This window comes from Bos mutus, chromosome 10, assembly GCF_027580195.1.
Source record: "Bos mutus isolate GX-2022 chromosome 10, NWIPB_WYAK_1.1, whole genome shotgun sequence".
NCBI classification, from domain to species: domain Eukaryota; kingdom Metazoa; phylum Chordata; class Mammalia; order Artiodactyla; family Bovidae; genus Bos; species Bos mutus.
Window position 1 is genome coordinate 93,980,271 of NC_091626.1, and position 16,323 is coordinate 93,996,593.

Consider the following 16,323-nt stretch of genomic DNA (forward strand, 5'->3'; position numbering starts at 1 on the left):
AACAACAGGCTAGTTCCAAATAGGAAAAGGAGTACGTCAAGGCTGTATATTGTCACCCTGTTTATTTAACTTCTATGCAGAGTACATCATGAGAAACGCTGGGCTGGAAGAAGCACAAGCTGGAATCAAGATTGCAAGGAGAAATATCAATAACCTCAGATATGCAAATGATACCACCCTTATGACAGAAAGTGAAGAGGAACTAAAAAGCCTTTTGATGAAAGTGAAAGAGGAGAGTGAAAAAGTTGCCTTAAAGCTCAACATTCAGAAAACTAAGATCATGGCATCTGGTCCCATTGTTGTAGCCACGAGTTTCGGAAAACAAACTCACTCAGAAGGACAATGCAGATAGTGGAGCACAGTTTATTACACCGGTGGGCTGAAGGCAGAGTCTCCTCTTAGCCAAGGACCCCAACCAGCATTTGTTAAAATCTTTTATACCCCATGTGTACGTGTCTGAACCCACCACTCCAAATTCCTTGAGACTTACATCAACCAAGGAAAATACAATCCCAATAACCCCATCATTCACGTGCTATGATTAGCCAATAATCAATAAACCCAAGGTTACACTCCGATAGATACAGAAAAATTTATGGCCTGTCTGGAGGAAGGGGTAATTAGTGTGTTTTCTCTTAGGCGATGACTAACCTAGATACTGTCTTGCTTTTTCCATGATCCAGCAGATGTTGGCAATTTGATCTCTGGTTCCTCTGCCTTTTCTAAAACCAGCTTGAACATCAGGAAGTTCACGGTTCACATTTTGCTGAAGCCTGGCTTGGAGAATTTTGAACGTTACTTTACTAGTGTGTGAGATGAGTGCAATTGTGCGGTAGTTTGAGTATTCTTTGGCATTGCCTTTCTTTGGGATTGGAATGAAAACTGACCTTTTCCAGTCCTGTGGCCACTGCTGAGTTTTCCAAATTTGCTGGCATATTGAGTGCAGCACTTTCACAGCATCATCTTGCAGGATTGGAATAGCTCCACTGAAATTCCATCACCTCCACTAGCTTTGTTCGTAGTGATGCTTTCTAAGGCCCACTTGACTTCACATTCCAGGATGTCTGGCTCTAGGTCAGTGATCACACCATCGTGATTATCTGGGTCGTGATGATCTTTTTTGTATAGTTCTTCTGTGTATTCTTGCCACCTCTTCTTAATATCTTCTGCTTCTGTTAGGTCCATACCATTTCTGTCCTTTAATGAGCCCATCTTTGCATGAAATGTTCCCTTGGTATCTCTAATTTTCTTAAAGAGATCTCAGGTCTTTCCCATTCTGTTGTTTTCCTCTATTTCTTTGCATTGATCATTGAGGAAGGCTTTCTTATCTCTCCTTGCTATTCTTTGGAACTCTGCATTCAGATGCTTATGTCTTTCCTTTGCTCCTTTGCTTTTCGCTTCTCTTCTTTTCACAGCTATTTGTAAGGCCTCCCCAGACAGGCATTTTGCTTTTTTGCATTTCTTTTCCATGGGGATGGTCTTGATCCCTGTCTCCTGTACACTGTCATGAACCTCATTCCATAGTTCATCAGGCACTCTATCTATCAGATCTAGGCCCTTAAATCTATTTCTCACTTCCACTGTATAATCATAAGGGATTTGATTTAGGTCATACCTGAATGGTCTAGTGGTTTTACCTACTTTCTTCAATTTAAGTCTGAATTTGGCAATAATGAGTTCATGATCTGACCCACAGTCAGCTCCTGGTCTTGTTTTTGCTGACTGTATAGAACTTCTCCATCTTTGGCTGCAAAGAATATAATCAGTCTGATTTCGGTGTTGACCATCTGGTGATGTCCATGTATAGAGTCTTCTCTTGTGTTGTTGGAAGAGGGTGTTTGTTATGACCAGTGTATTTTCTTGGCAAAACGCTATTAGTCTTTGCCCTGCTTTATTCCGTATTCCAAGGCCAAATTTGCCTGTTAGTCCAGGTGTTTCTTGACTTCTTACTTTTGCATTCCAGTCCCCTATAAATGAAAAGGACATCTTTTTTGGGTGTTAGTTCTACAAGGTCTTATAAGTCTTCATAGAACCGTTCAACTTCAGCTTCTTCAGTGTTACTGGTTGGGGCATAGACTTGGATTACTGTGATATTGAATGGTTTGCCTTGGAAACGAACAGAGATCATTCTGTCGTTTCTGAGATTGCATCCAAGTACTGCATTTCGGACTCTTTTGTTGACCATGATGGCTACTCCATTTCTTCTGAGGGATTCCTGCCCACAGTAGTAGATATAATGGTCATCTGAGTTAAATTCACCCATTCCAGTCCATTTGAGTTCGCTGATTCCTAGAATGTCAACATTCACTCTTGCCATCTCTTGTTTGACCACTTCCAATTTGCCTTGATTCATGGACCTGACATTCCAGGTTCCTATGCAATATTGCTCTTTACAGCATCGGACCTTGCTTCTATCACCAGTCACATCCACAGCTGGGTATTCTTTTTGCTTTGGCTCCATCCCTTCATTCTTTCTGGAGTTATTTCTCCACTGATCTCCAGTAGCATATTGGGCACCTACTGACCTGGGGAGTTCCTCTTTCAGTATCCTATCATTTTGCCTTTTCATACTGTTCATGGGATTCTCAAGGCAAGAATACTGAAGTGGTTTGCCATTCCCTTCTCCAGTGGAGCACATTCTGTCAGATCTCTCCACCATGACCCGCCCATCTTGGGTTGCCCCACCGGCATGGCTTAGTTTCATTGAGTTAGACAAGGCTGTTTTCCTAGTGGGATTAGATTGACTAGTTTTCTGTGAGTATGGTTTTAGTGTGTCTGCCCTCTGATACCCTCTTGGAACACCTACCGTCTTACTTGGGTTTCTCTTACTTTGGGCGTGGTGTATCTCTTCACGGCTGCTCCAGCAAAGCACAGCCGCTGCTCCTTACCTTGGACAAGGGGTATCTCCTCACTGCCGCCCTTCTTGACCTTCAACGTGGGATAGCTCCTCTGCTGCTGCTGCTGCTGCTAAGTCACTTCAGTCGTGTCCGACACTGTGCGACCCCATAGACAGCAGCCCACCAGGCTCCCCTGTCCCTGGGATTCTCCAGGCAAGAACGCTGGAGTGGGTTGCCATTTCCTTCTCCAGTGCATGAAAGTGAAAAGTGAAAGTGAAGTCACTCAGTCGTATCCGACTCTTTGCAACCCCACGATTGCAGCCCACCAGGCTCCTCTGCCCATGGGATTTTCCAGGCAAGAGGACTGGAGGGGGTGCCATCGCCTTCTCCAATAGCTCCTCTAGGCCCTATCTATTTCTGCTTTATTGACTATGCCAAAGCCTTTGACTGTGTGGATCACAATAGACTGTGGAAAATTCTTCAAGAGATGGGAATACCAGACCACCTGATCTGCCTCTTGAGAAATTTGTATGTGGCAAGAACAAATATTTAAAAAGGGATCTGGAGGAAAAGAGAGGTGTTTATTCCTTCTGACTTCCTTTCTCCTTCGACTCAGTCTTGATGGTCTCTTATTGGGAAAAAAAAATCCCCAAATTAAGATCACATTAAGATCATGTGTTGACGATAACTCAATTTATTTATATCTAGAAATAAAGCAATAATCTAGAATGACAGTTTTTTATTGGTCTTCACTGAAAAAAAATTATTGTGGATGAGATTTGGAAAATACCTAGACCATCTTCTTTCTTCAAATTTTCCAGTAAAGATATGCTGCCTGTTCTCGTATTTCATAAATTTGTGCTTTTAAAGGAAATCTTCTACCCCATTTGATTAGAATGCTATTACATGAAGACAAATAGAATTTGTTACTGACAAAAGTTCTGGGTTTTAAATCAAATATAATAACTGATGTTAAATTGCCACATTAAGCTGATGTTTTGTTTTACTGAGCCTGTGTACTCTCTAATCCCAAGACACATGTAAACATTTCTAAGTGGGTGTCTAATTTTGAAATCTCTGTTAAAGTGAAGCCGAATCCGGCCTCTGTACCCAGGCATCAAATTAAATCTTACACACACAGTTTTGGCTGAAGTAGAAAAGAAGAGCTTTATTGCTTTGCCTGGCCCAGAAAAGCCAGAGCGGGCTAATGCCATCGAAGCTGTGTGTCCCAACCTGGAGGTATAGTGAGAAGTTTTACAGTAATGATTCAAGAGGACATGGTCAGCTCATGGACATTCTTCTGATTGGTTGGTGGTGAGGTATGTAGGAGTCAGCATCATCAACCTTCTGGTTCCCAGTGGTCTGGGCAGCAGACTGCCTTGTGGGGAGTTCAGTGTCTGTAAAACAGCTCCATTGTTACGTATCCCTTGTGAGGGAAACTGGACTTTGCCCAAGGCTGCCCTATTGTTTTGTTTGTTTTTTTTTGTTTGTTTTGTTTCTTTTTACTTCCATATCTTAGCATCCCCTTCCTTCCCTAATTAGCAACCGTTTGAACCTGCTCCTTAAAACACTGAGAAGGTTATAGTAGTTTGGTAGTTTAAGTTGCCAAGTCACGTCCGACTCTTGCGACCCCGTGAACTGTAGCCTGCCAGGCTCCTCTGTTCATGGGATTTTCCAAGGGAAATTATCAGAATGGGTTTGCTCTTTCCTTCTCCAAGGGATCTTCCAGACCCAGGAATTGAACCCAGGTCTCCTGTATCACAAGCAGATTCCTGCATTGCAGACAGATTCTTTACTGACTAAGGTACAAGGGAAGCCTCCTGGAGGCTGAATAAAGCCTATCTTCTATAATTAAGAAATGGGGGCGACTCAGAGGCTCTTGTGCTCAGGAGTCCCACAGGGTCCCACTTGGTATCAAAAGTACACAATCTAGAAATAAAGGACTCCTCTGATATTCCAGGGAGTCCACACAACTCTGAGCACTGGGCTCTTTGAAGGATGTATATCTACAAAATGACTTTGCCAGCCTATTTTCTGCTACTTTTTCGCTTGGTTCCAACAAGTGTCCTACAGTTTGGATGAAAAGAGGACCCTGTGAAGTGGATACAGCTGTGCTGGGTTGAGTCCCTGCAAGTGAAAAAGGCAGACAGTCTCTTCTCTTCATGATTTCAGTCTTCCTCTCCTTCGAACTTGTTTACGCAGGTCCTTTGACCACTTTCAGCCATTTGTCAAGAAAAGTTTTGCAGTGGATCTCTTTCCAAATGAAACTGCATTGCATTTTTGAACCCCAATAAACTGCTTCATAACCTCTTTTACCTAATATCTGTATAGTTTCAGAAGTGCACACACGTTTTTAAAGTAAAAATATAGATACTATATCCTTTATCATCTGAACCTCAAAACATGTGATTTCAATAGCCCTATAAGAAAATGGTGGTGGTTATATGTTAATAAGAAAATAGACACGTGGAGTTTTACAAAGAAAAGTACATTTGCTAAAATATACCTATTAAATCTGTTTTGTAAGCTTTGTCTACGGGAGACAGGAATCTTAAGAATTGCAGTGAAGCTCCTTTCTAGTTCCTAATAACTGCTACTTATGTTGTCACGCTGTATTATCCAATTTCCCTGAAGTCTGAAGCAGAGGAACGCCCAAAGAAAAATATTCTGTGCACCAGTACAAACTGTTCAGCTCCATTGCAGTTTGGTGTGTGTTGAAGGTTTTGGAATAGTACAATTGTCAGCTGATTCATGGCCCTTTCCAACAGATATCTAAACATGCCTGTAGGTGCAAAAGCCGGAAGACTTAACAGGCAGGATTTCTGAATTTCACTGTTGTGTCTACCATTGGATCTTACCCTTAGTCTAGAGAAAATAAATGAAACAGCAGACTTTTGCTTCTAGGTTTTTAATGTAGAGGCCAGGGTTCAGTAGGTTGATTAGAACATGGTAACTTTGCCTTTGTCTTCAGGCAGCCAACATTTATTAAAACATCTCTTGTGGGCAGCTTGTGTGTTATACTAGTGTTAGGTGTTACAAAAAAGAAAAGGAAATGTTAGTATCATAAAACTCAATCTCATACCTAACATCCTTTAATCAACAGAAAGAATGTCCCGACCCCTTGTGTGTGTGTATGTAGCGGATGCGTGGTCTTAAGCACAGACACTTCAGAACTGGCCAAATGAAATTCTGCCTGGGTTCAGGTTCTCCAAGGACATATCTTCAGAATTCTAGCTGCTAAGAGTTGATGGCTAGCACGGGATTAGGAATTTACATAAAGCACATACTGTTACAGCTTCGGGTTGCTCTCCTTTTCAACTGGTGATTTACCATGAAAATAGACTACTTGGGTTTACATAACAATTTACACTTTGCTCCTCAGTTGCCTCATCTGCAAAGTGGGGATAACATTAGTATCTACATTATATGATGGTATGAGGATTAAGAATTGTATTGTATAACTGAATTACATTTGTATAGTTCAGTTTTTAATTGTCCTACTACATAGAAGTAGGTATAATTGATCATTTGCTTCCTGGGCCAGTGGAAGTCCAGCTTCTTAAGCCTCTGAGTTAAACCACATACTATATTCCTTGTGTTGTATTGATCTTTATGAAATGGAGTCTTAGTTGTGAATTTCTGTTTGTTTTCAAATTTGATATGAAATTTAGTATCTTGTAACATTTTCAAAAGAGAAACAATCTTAAAACCCCTCTGTGAATGTCTGATTTAGTTTTTCTGGGAAATTGGTTTCAGGAAATTAAAGACAGGTTAAGCACCTGTCATTTGCTAGTGCCATCATTAAAACTTGAGAAATTGTTTCCTTAATCCTACCAGAGAAGACTTGTCTGTGCTCTTTAAAGCATTCAACTATGTAAGGCAGATATAATTAACCAACTTAAAAAATAAAAAACTTCCCTGACTGTCCATGAGGTGTTTTGCCCTAAGAGCTAGCAGGCTGTAGGCCCTCATGTTATGTCTAAAATCCAACAAACCCTGGTTAGACTTCCCATCTGCTATTACTTCTTGTCTCCATAGCACAGTAAACTTTTGGGGGAAGGTAAACTTGAAATGCCATGTAATGTGACAAGACCCTAATCACGGAATCCCAGCCAGCCTCACATTAAAAAACAAAACAAAAAATAGAGTTCGAACTTGAATGTGCGTACTCTTAAGTCTGTATTTGAAAGTGGTAGGTTTAAGCGCACTTACATGCACAGAGAGAGAGAGAAGGACAGAAAACAAATGTGCTCCCCAGTACCACTCAGTCATAAAATTATGAGACCTGAGATGCCTGCAGGCCTGGTCTCATTATCTTCATTACTTCATATCTTATTGTTGCAGATGACTTAAAAATCTGAGCATCTGTACGTGTGATTTCCTTAAAATAAATGCAGTTAATTTTTTTCTTTGTTTAATTCTTACATCTTTTGCATATGCATATTCTCCTTCCAGTAAATTAAAAGTTCCTGCAGAACAGAAAGTGTGCTAAGTCTTATGAATTTTCCTGTGTTACCTAGATAATACATTTGGTGTTATCGATTGACTAGAATATAAGGATACAGAGAAAGACGTGTACCAGAAAATATTTCTGATATTGAATGAGATATTGCAAAACAATCCATAGATGGAATATAAAATAATCACAACTGAAAAAGATGAAGAGAAAGTATGAAGATGTTAACTGAGACACAGGAGGTTGGGGAGGGAAGTAGAAAAATAACTGTACGTAAGAAGAAGCCAAGCAGTTTTTTTAAGATTGAAGGTTTACTCAAAAAAAGTCACCATTTGAATAAGTACACCCAAACATAATCGAATAGTCAAAATAAACTAGTACGTGTAAATATGCAACAAAAAGAAACCTTATTCATGCATCACTTGGTTGATTGAAAATTCTAAGCAAAAATATTTACATAACCTACTGGTTTTACAGTAGGGAAAAGATTATTTGCTTATTTTAAGATCACAATGAGTTTAACATATTAATATTTAACCCAAGTTTAGAGCATCACTTTTGAATGAGAAAAATTATGAGATGAAAAAATGAAAGTTTTTAAACAACAAGTTGTACTAAAGCTATTGTTTATGAAGAAGAGTTTATCCAATGCATAAAATTCTGCTTTAAAATCACCATGGCATTGATTTGTATTTTACTATTCAAGGGACAATATAAATTCTTGAGGAAAGCTATAATTTTACTGTTTAAATGAATGTAGCATATATGGTGGCTAAAACTACTAGTTCCCCTAAATCTACACGTGAAGGACTATGCTGAGAAACATGTCATTTTTTTTTTTAGTGAAATACAGTTCATTAGCAATGCTGTGTTAATTTCTTATGTACAACATACTGCGATCCAGCTATAAATGTATGTACAGTCTTTTTTATATTTTTTCCATTATGATTTATCTCAGGATACTGAATAGAGTTCTCCATGCTGTCCAGTAGGACCTTGTTGCTTATGAATTCCATGTATAATAGTCCTCATCTACTAACTTCAGACTTACAGGCCATCCCTTCCCGCTCCTCCCCTGGCAAAAACAAGACTGTTCTCTGTAGTCCGTGAGTCTAAGAAAGTCGTTTTGATGAATCCACCCTACACAGGCAGTTTAAGTTGAGCACATGCTACAAAAAGACTAACAATGATAACAAGTTAAGGGGAAGGAACAAAATACTTAAGTCCTTTAACTGGAACTTGGAAAGGAAGTTTAAGTAGAACTTGAAAAGTTAAGAAAGTGATGAAACAGCATTTACAACTTAACAATTTCAAAAAAGCAAAGTAAGGATGTTTCCACCCTTCTCTCAAAAATCACATTAGAAAAATGCAAATATGAAGAAACAGAAACAGTGGTTTACACATTGATAACTAGAAGACATCTATAACTCCAAGTCAAAGAAGATAGGGCAAAATGACTCATAACAATAAAGAGGTAAAATGACCTTAACATGCCTGTCAAGGGGAGAGCTTTGGAAGGCAGATTTTATTCAGCCTGTAGAATTTCAGAAAGGTTTTTGAGCTGGTGGTACTTTTTTATTGCAGAAGGAAAGAGTGGAAATAAGGACATTGGAAGTGTCTTCAAGAAAGAGTTCGAGCCTCCAAACTGTCTCCATCTGTACCTCTCCACACACCTTGCGGGGAGCCATAAGGGTATACTCTGGAGAAGAATTAGAGGTGAAGGCAGAGAGCAGCAGCATTGTGAGACAGGGATCCGAACAGGAAATAAAAGTGGGTCTATCAGATGACGATAACACCAGTTCCTAACCCTGTCTAGTTCCCAAAAGAAATTGAACTCCCCCTGAGAAAAAACCCTCTTGTACATATATGGAGCCTCCTCCCAGTAAAAAAAAAAAAAAAAAAAGCCATCTAACCACCTGATTAGCCTACAGTTTGATTATATAAGTCTCAGGTATTTTTGCAACAAATTATGTGCTGTGCATTGGTAACTAACAAACCATGACAGCTTAACACTGTGCACGTTGCTTTTTCATTCCCGTTACGTTCCAGTAGTGGGCGGCTCTCCTCTGTCTTGTAGTTCTGCCCTCTGGAACATGTGGTCTCCAGGGTCCTTACGGCAGGATCTAAGATGGAAGAGGGAGCACACAGACCCAACTCCCTCGGTCCAGAAGGGACACTTGTCACTTTCCTTCATAATCTGTTGCGCAGGTCTGTTCATGTGGGAGATGTGGAGGAACACTTGTAACATTGGGTGGTCACTAACTTCTCAACAGCTCTGTGCAAACTTGCGTGCAGGTCCTTGCAGGCCCCTTTCTTCCCATGCCACAGCTGTGGGGTTTGTTTTTAATTTCATTGAATATTTACAATTCGTTTTGAATGTAAAAGCTATCTATGTGCCTGCCCTGTGACGGGAGTTAGAATACAGAGGTGTGTATGGTACAGTCTCTGGTCTCAAGGTTATTCTACATTTAACCTCTTAATTCAATATTGGCTTTGAAATAATTTTCAGGTCATTCCCTCTTAGTGGTTGTATTGGTATGTATAAATCAGTGACTAGCTAATCAAAGACTGTAGAAGTTATTGATTTGTAATCAACAGGACCTTTTGTCCCTGTGGCGAAATCTTTAATTTCAGATATTTCTTCTAAGTCTTTTGAGAACTGCACTTTTTCTTTTTAACTCAAATAATTGTTGAGAGCTCTTTTCTTCTTTACAATGGTAACATGTAAGGATCTCTAATGGGCTCTGTAGATAAGTAAATGCAAATTTATCTTTTTCTCATTATTACCTTGTGATTTATTTCTGATGTGCACTGAAGCAGGTTTGTAAATTAATATGAAATTCTCTATAGAAAGTTTCATAGCGTATCAGTTGAAAGCAGTTATCTACGAAGAGCTTTGTATTGGAGGCAGTTTGCAAATGCATCTCATATACTTCTTTAAAACTTTTATTTTCTGATTTGAAAACATACATTTATATTAGAAATACTATTTCTTCTTAGTTGACTCTCAATCTACAGCTTGAACTGCTTATACCAGTGGTACAGCCAATTTTTAGTAGTTGGATTCTGAGAGTATTGATCAATTTTTTATAATGTTTGCTTGCCTTGTTTTCTTTTCTAGAGTACCCGAGTGGCTTTGGACCATCTGGAGTCTGTGCCTGAGAAACTGAGCCTACTAGAAGATTTCAAAGGCTTCCGAGTGAGAAAGAGTTGGCTTGTCTCTTTCAGTATTTTTATCTGAGTGAGAACAAGTGACATCTTCCTGATGTGCAAAGAAAATTGTAGGGAGGGAGGGAAAACCAAAGAGCTTGGAGACTCTTAGCTCTCAATCTTATCTGAGTTTATTGACATTTGTGAAGCCAGGATTGAAAATAATGGAATTTATATGTTAGCACAATAAAGGAAAAGAGAGACTTTTACCCTATTACCAGGAGCTCATTTGGCTCCCTAAAGCTTTAATTACAATTTAGAAAAATCGAAGAATTAAAATACATTACATTGGTAATATATAACTTTTTGATGAGCAGTTTTCATTTGTGAATTATCTTCTTTTATTAAATCATTAAATTTCCAGAGTACTGTTTGTCGTAGAGATACAGTAGTACACAGGTTATCCCTATATGACAATATAATGATTCAAATCCACATAGAGTTTTAGATTTTGTATCTAATGCTATTTATTGATAGAACTCTAACCACAAAGGATTTCCTTATGAAGTCAGTTAATTACATATGTGGGTTTACCTACTATAATTTTTTTTTAAGTTGCTCATAGAGGAGAGAGGCAAAGCAAATAACCCTGCTGCCCAGTCATGCCAAACAAGGTCCAGCCCAGATAGCATCTTCACATGGCCCCTTGGGGATGCATATGGAGTGGACAGTTTTCATGATCTGTAATTTTTTGGCCCTGTATGTACAAACAGAGGTGAGAGTCTCTTTTTGAAAAACATTAACCATTCATTTCACATTGCCTTTAAAATGTAACTTATATTTAGGTTCTGCTTAACTCTAACATATTTGAGAATATAGTAAGTAAAAAATATAAGGCAGATCATGCCATATTGATTTCTTGGAGGTATTAATGAGATTCAGCTTTCAAGGTCTACACTATTTTAAAATTTCACTGTGTATTTTGCTAGTTCAGTAACTGAACATTTTTCAGTGGGATCTAAGGAGCTGACACATGTGGAAATTTGGAATATCACATGTAGAATAAAACCAAGCATTTCTAGTATACTTTATTAAAGTTTCAATTCTTTCTCATGATTTGATTTTATATTTGCAGTCTAAATCTCAGTCTCTATCAAAGAATTATGTAAAATGTACAAGAAGATATAATTTCTGTTCACCCTTATATGACCCAATGCGGAAAGGAGGCAATATGTTACACCCCTGTCCTTTCCACTTTTTTCTCTTTAGATAATAGAAGTTATCAAAGTGAATGAAGGGCAGGCAAGAGAGAAAGTATTAGAAACAGCTGGCATTTGTCACTTGAGGAACTGATGCCTGTCTTATACCAGTATGAAAATGTAAAATTTAACCTCCGGTAACAGCTCATTTTTCCTCAGTGGTCTACATTAAACAGAATGTTCACAAGTACAATGTAAAAGTTGTTCTCTACTATTGCCAAATTTCTCTCTTATTTTTCATCATATGGGCTATTAATTATCTACAAATCTAGCTTATGTGTATGCATACTCCCATAGGAAGATGGTGAAATTTTTAGAGACAGAATGTTTTTCAAAATTTAGAATTGTACTTTTAGTCATTCAAATGGAAACATCTACTTTTAAAATGGAAAGGAATTTGTTAGCAAGTATTATGCACTATATATGGCAGGCAAAAGCTAAGCATTTTATATTTCTTCAAATCCTCAGAGACACATTATAAATTGGCATTATTTTCCCTCATTTTACTACTCAGGAAACTGAAGCTTGGAGTGTGTAGATTATATAAAACTATGATATAATTCTGCATATTTATAGGAAAGCCCATCTGTTTTGCCTACTGCCTCTAGCCTGAAACCCATTCCATATATACTCTAAAGCCGTCTATACGATAAAAAGAGGTCATGTAATCAATTAATGAAAACATTGCCTTAAATAAAAATATATAAAACCTTTAGATTATTAGATGTAGATTATATTTTTCAAATCCTTAAAACTTTCTAAAATTCAGTATGCAGTTAACAAGTTTAAAAACCTAAGTTCTGGTTCATGCTCCTGCCCCAGACAAAATCACTTAATATCTTAAGAGCTTATTTCCTCATCCATAAAATGAGAGACTTGAACAATATTACCTCTGTTGTTCCTACTCACACTGGCATCACTAGCATATATGTGAAAATGCATTTCACATGTTTTTGGACAACACTGTAGTCTCTTGACAACTAAATGTGAATACAAGTGTTATCTTACTTAGATGATCTTGACTTTATTCTTATTTAAAGGTGTCATAGTTTCTGTCTCTCTCTGTTTCTCTCTGTCCCTCCCTCCCTGTCCCACTTCATTTTATTTTTTAATCCTTATTTTGAAAGAAATGGTTCAGCACCACAATCCTACATTTAAACATTACATATTTGATATGGAGGAGAGGGAACAGCTTTGGGTTCCAAGGTCACTCTGCCACAAATTGCCTAGCCTTGGACAGGTCATTCTTAACTTACTTGGGATGTAACTTTGTTTTTTTAATAAAAATGATAACTTTGGAATTCTGATACCCCTTCTGGTCTGAACATTCAAAAAGTTATTTGAGGCTATTTGGGGAGCTAAATAGATGATTTTTCTTATATATGAAAATCAATTGCCCTAATTCTGTTTAATTTCTCCCTAATTCATACTGAAGGGTCTACATAGGGGACTTCCCTGGCAGTACAGTGGTTAAGATTCCAGGTTTCCAATGCAGGGGTTGCCCAGTTCAAATCCCTGGTTGGGGAGCTAAGATCCCATATGCCCTGCAGTGCAGCCAGAAAAAAAAAGAGTCTAAGTAACAGGCTGCAGTGACTATTTGCTGTGTTCTATCCTCTATCCCCAGAAAGAAGGAAAAATAGAAAGGCAGGCAAGCCCTGGTTATTTTTCTGTCTTAGTTTATTACCTGAATCTTTTCATGCTTTTGAGGGCTGGTGAGCTATTCTTTTTTTACTTCCTTTAAGATATTTGGGATGTCAACCATTTTTAAAGTCTTTATTGAATTTGTTACAAGATTGCTTCTGTCTTACGGTGTTGGTCTTTTGCCCTGGAGCATATGGGATCTGAGTTCCCCAGTCAGGGATCAAACCCATACCCCCTGCGTTAGAACGCAAAGTCTTAACCACTGGACCGCCAGGGAAGTCCCGAGATGAGCTATCCTTACATTTAAAAATCTGCATGAAATAATAGTTAACAGGTAGTGTGTTGAAGAAAGAGAATTTTTTTTTTGCTAAGTGCAATTCTAAGGGACAGTATATACCATCCAAAAGTGGCATGGCATCATTAAATACTATCTTCAAACAACTCACTGTTACTTTAAATTTTTCCCTTCACCTAAAGGGTGTCAGTCATGGATTGGCACAGGGACTACCAGTGGGGAAAAAAAAAGGCCAATAACTTTTGTGGGACTGTTTTTATTTTTAATGGTAGCATCTAAAGTGACCATCTTTTTCCTTATCCTTGGGAACCTCTGATTTCTCTGTATATCTCTCTAAATGTCTATAATGATTTATTATCTAGATATCAGAACTTTCTCAGCTTAATTTCAAGCTCTGGTTTCTCTTTCATCTACCAATTTAGACCCTTTCTTGTTTTTGCAGGGTTCCTGCAGTTTATCCGACAGAATTGACGGGAGATATTCGAAATACCGAGTTCACAGAGATTCTCTTCAGCAGTGCCGGGATGACACCAAGCACAGAGTCCAAAGCTTCAGAGTAATGTCCTTTATATACATTTTCAGACTTTGGGTGTTACCTATGGTTATGGCTATAGCTTTCTAAGCAGGCCCCGTGGCATTTGCATAAGGGTACTTATGAAAGAAATGTTTTGATGTAAGAGATAGATCTTCAATTTTGTAGAAGTAGAAAATAAAAATTCAGGGATCGTGTTTATAACTTTTTATCTGAGAACTAATTATTAAGTGTATGCCGTTGTGGCTCAGCTGGTAAAGAATCCGTCTGCAGTGCGGAAGACCTGGGTTCGATCCCTGGATTGGGAACATCCCCTGGAGAAGGGAAGGGCTACCCACTCCAGTATTCTGCCCTAGAGAATTCCATGGACTTATAGTCCATGGGGTCACAAAGAGTAGGACACGACTGAGGGACTTTCACTTTCTTTCACTTTCGTTGTTGTTTAATATCTTGTTTGTCTATGGGAATTGATGCTGCTTAGGAAATCCTGGTGGGCTTCCCAGATGGCTCAGTGGAAGAGAATCTACCTACTAATGCAGGAGATGTGGGTTCAATCCCTGGGTTGGGAAAATCCCCTGAAGAAGGAAATGACAGCCTACTCCAATATTCTTGCCTGGGAAATCCCACGGGTAGAGGAGCCTGGTTGGCTACAATCCATGGTGTTGCAAAGAGTTGGACATGGTTTAGTGACTAAACAACAGTAAGAAATCCTGAGCCAGGAAACCCTTGGCCTCTTGATTGGTCAGTGGCTTAGTGTGGATGGCCACCCTCCTCATTGTGTAAGTCTGACTATTCCTCTCTCTGCACTAAAATCCTCAGTAGGTGAAATAGCCTATAGTAGTTCCTAGGATCAGCATTTGTAGTCGTTCATTTCATGAGGATAAGAGCTCCATATTACTACTTCTGTCTGTGATTCACTAGTGGGGGACCATATAAGAGACTGGGAAGATTTGACCTAAATTACAAACCATTCCCTAGAAGCTGTCCAAGACCCAGGTGGGTTATGGGTGACTTGACACTCATTTGACCTTTAACAGCTGTCGGCCTCGAGCTGAACTTCTCAACCCAGCATTAGTGACATGTGTGCCAGGTAATTCTTTGTTGCAGAGGCTGTCCTAGGCATTGTAGGATGTTAAGCAGCGTCCCTAAGAATGTACTCACTGGATACCAGTCACATTCCCCGTCCCAAGTTGTGGCATCCGAAAGTGTCTCTGAATGTTGCTAGGCATCCCCTGGAGGGCAAAGCTGCTCTCTCACTCTCACTGAGAACACCGAGCTAGAGAGGATCCATCTATAGTACACTCCAAGTCAATTTAGAAAATAAAGCTAAAGTTTCAGCTCTTTTATATTCTTACAAAGTTCAATATGTATGCATATTCATTACACTGTATATATTCACTTATTTCAGCCAAGTGTAATTATTTTTAAGGTGCATCTTCCCTCCTCTGAATGTAATTGGACAGAATGCTCAGTGGATGTAAAGACAGTATTCATTTACATAAGCCCTCCCTGGCATGCTTAAAGTGAGCTCTTTACTTCCCCCATCCCAAACAGAAACTTCACACAATATGCCGTGTTATTGATGCCCTTACTGTGAAGAGGGCGGCCTGGACTTTGTGCTTTTTATACCTTTGCTCTTTATATTGGTATTATTGACTATAGCAGCGATCATGTTATCATATATGGCAAATTTTAAGTTCACTAAATTGTCTTCCAACATTCTCATCAGGTCTCATATACTCAAGCATTTCTCCTCCACTTAGAGTGCCACTGACTTAAGCAGAAGAACAAGGCTTAGACAACAATAGCTAATAATAATAACTACTCGTTACTGAGCACATATTAGAGCAAACTACATGAAATTGCTCTTTTTGTATGTGTCTTATGCTTTATGTGCCTGATTTCATTTAATCCTCACAGCAACCTCTTTTTTTTTTTTTTTTAACCACTGAAGAAAAACAGGTTATAGAGCGATTATGTGATTGAATCATGGTTAAAACCTACATCTGCCTGGTTACAAGAATCTATATCCTTGACCACCAGGCTATTATAGTGTAAATTTGGATCTGCTGTCCCTTAATTTTTTTTAGAAGTCACCAAATGTAGGACAATATCTTTAATAAATAAAAGTCTGTTTTCTCCAAAAGCACAGA

The 16,323-nt window shown here is 38.7% G+C and overlaps 1 protein-coding gene across 9 annotated transcripts in view; it reads left to right on the top strand.

Annotated features, from left to right (window-relative positions):
- CEP128 (centrosomal protein 128) overlaps positions 1-16,323 on the top strand; it is a 479,221-nt gene that overhangs the window by 439,933 nt on the left and 22,965 nt on the right. For all 9 annotated transcript variants that reach the window (XM_070378430.1, XM_070378426.1, XM_070378432.1 and 6 more), the window contains 2 exons: positions 10,415-10,492; positions 14,081-14,194. In XM_070378430.1, coding sequence (XP_070234531.1) covers positions 10,415-10,492; positions 14,081-14,194 — 192 coding nt within the window. The remainder of the gene's footprint in view (positions 1-10,414; positions 10,493-14,080; positions 14,195-16,323) is intronic.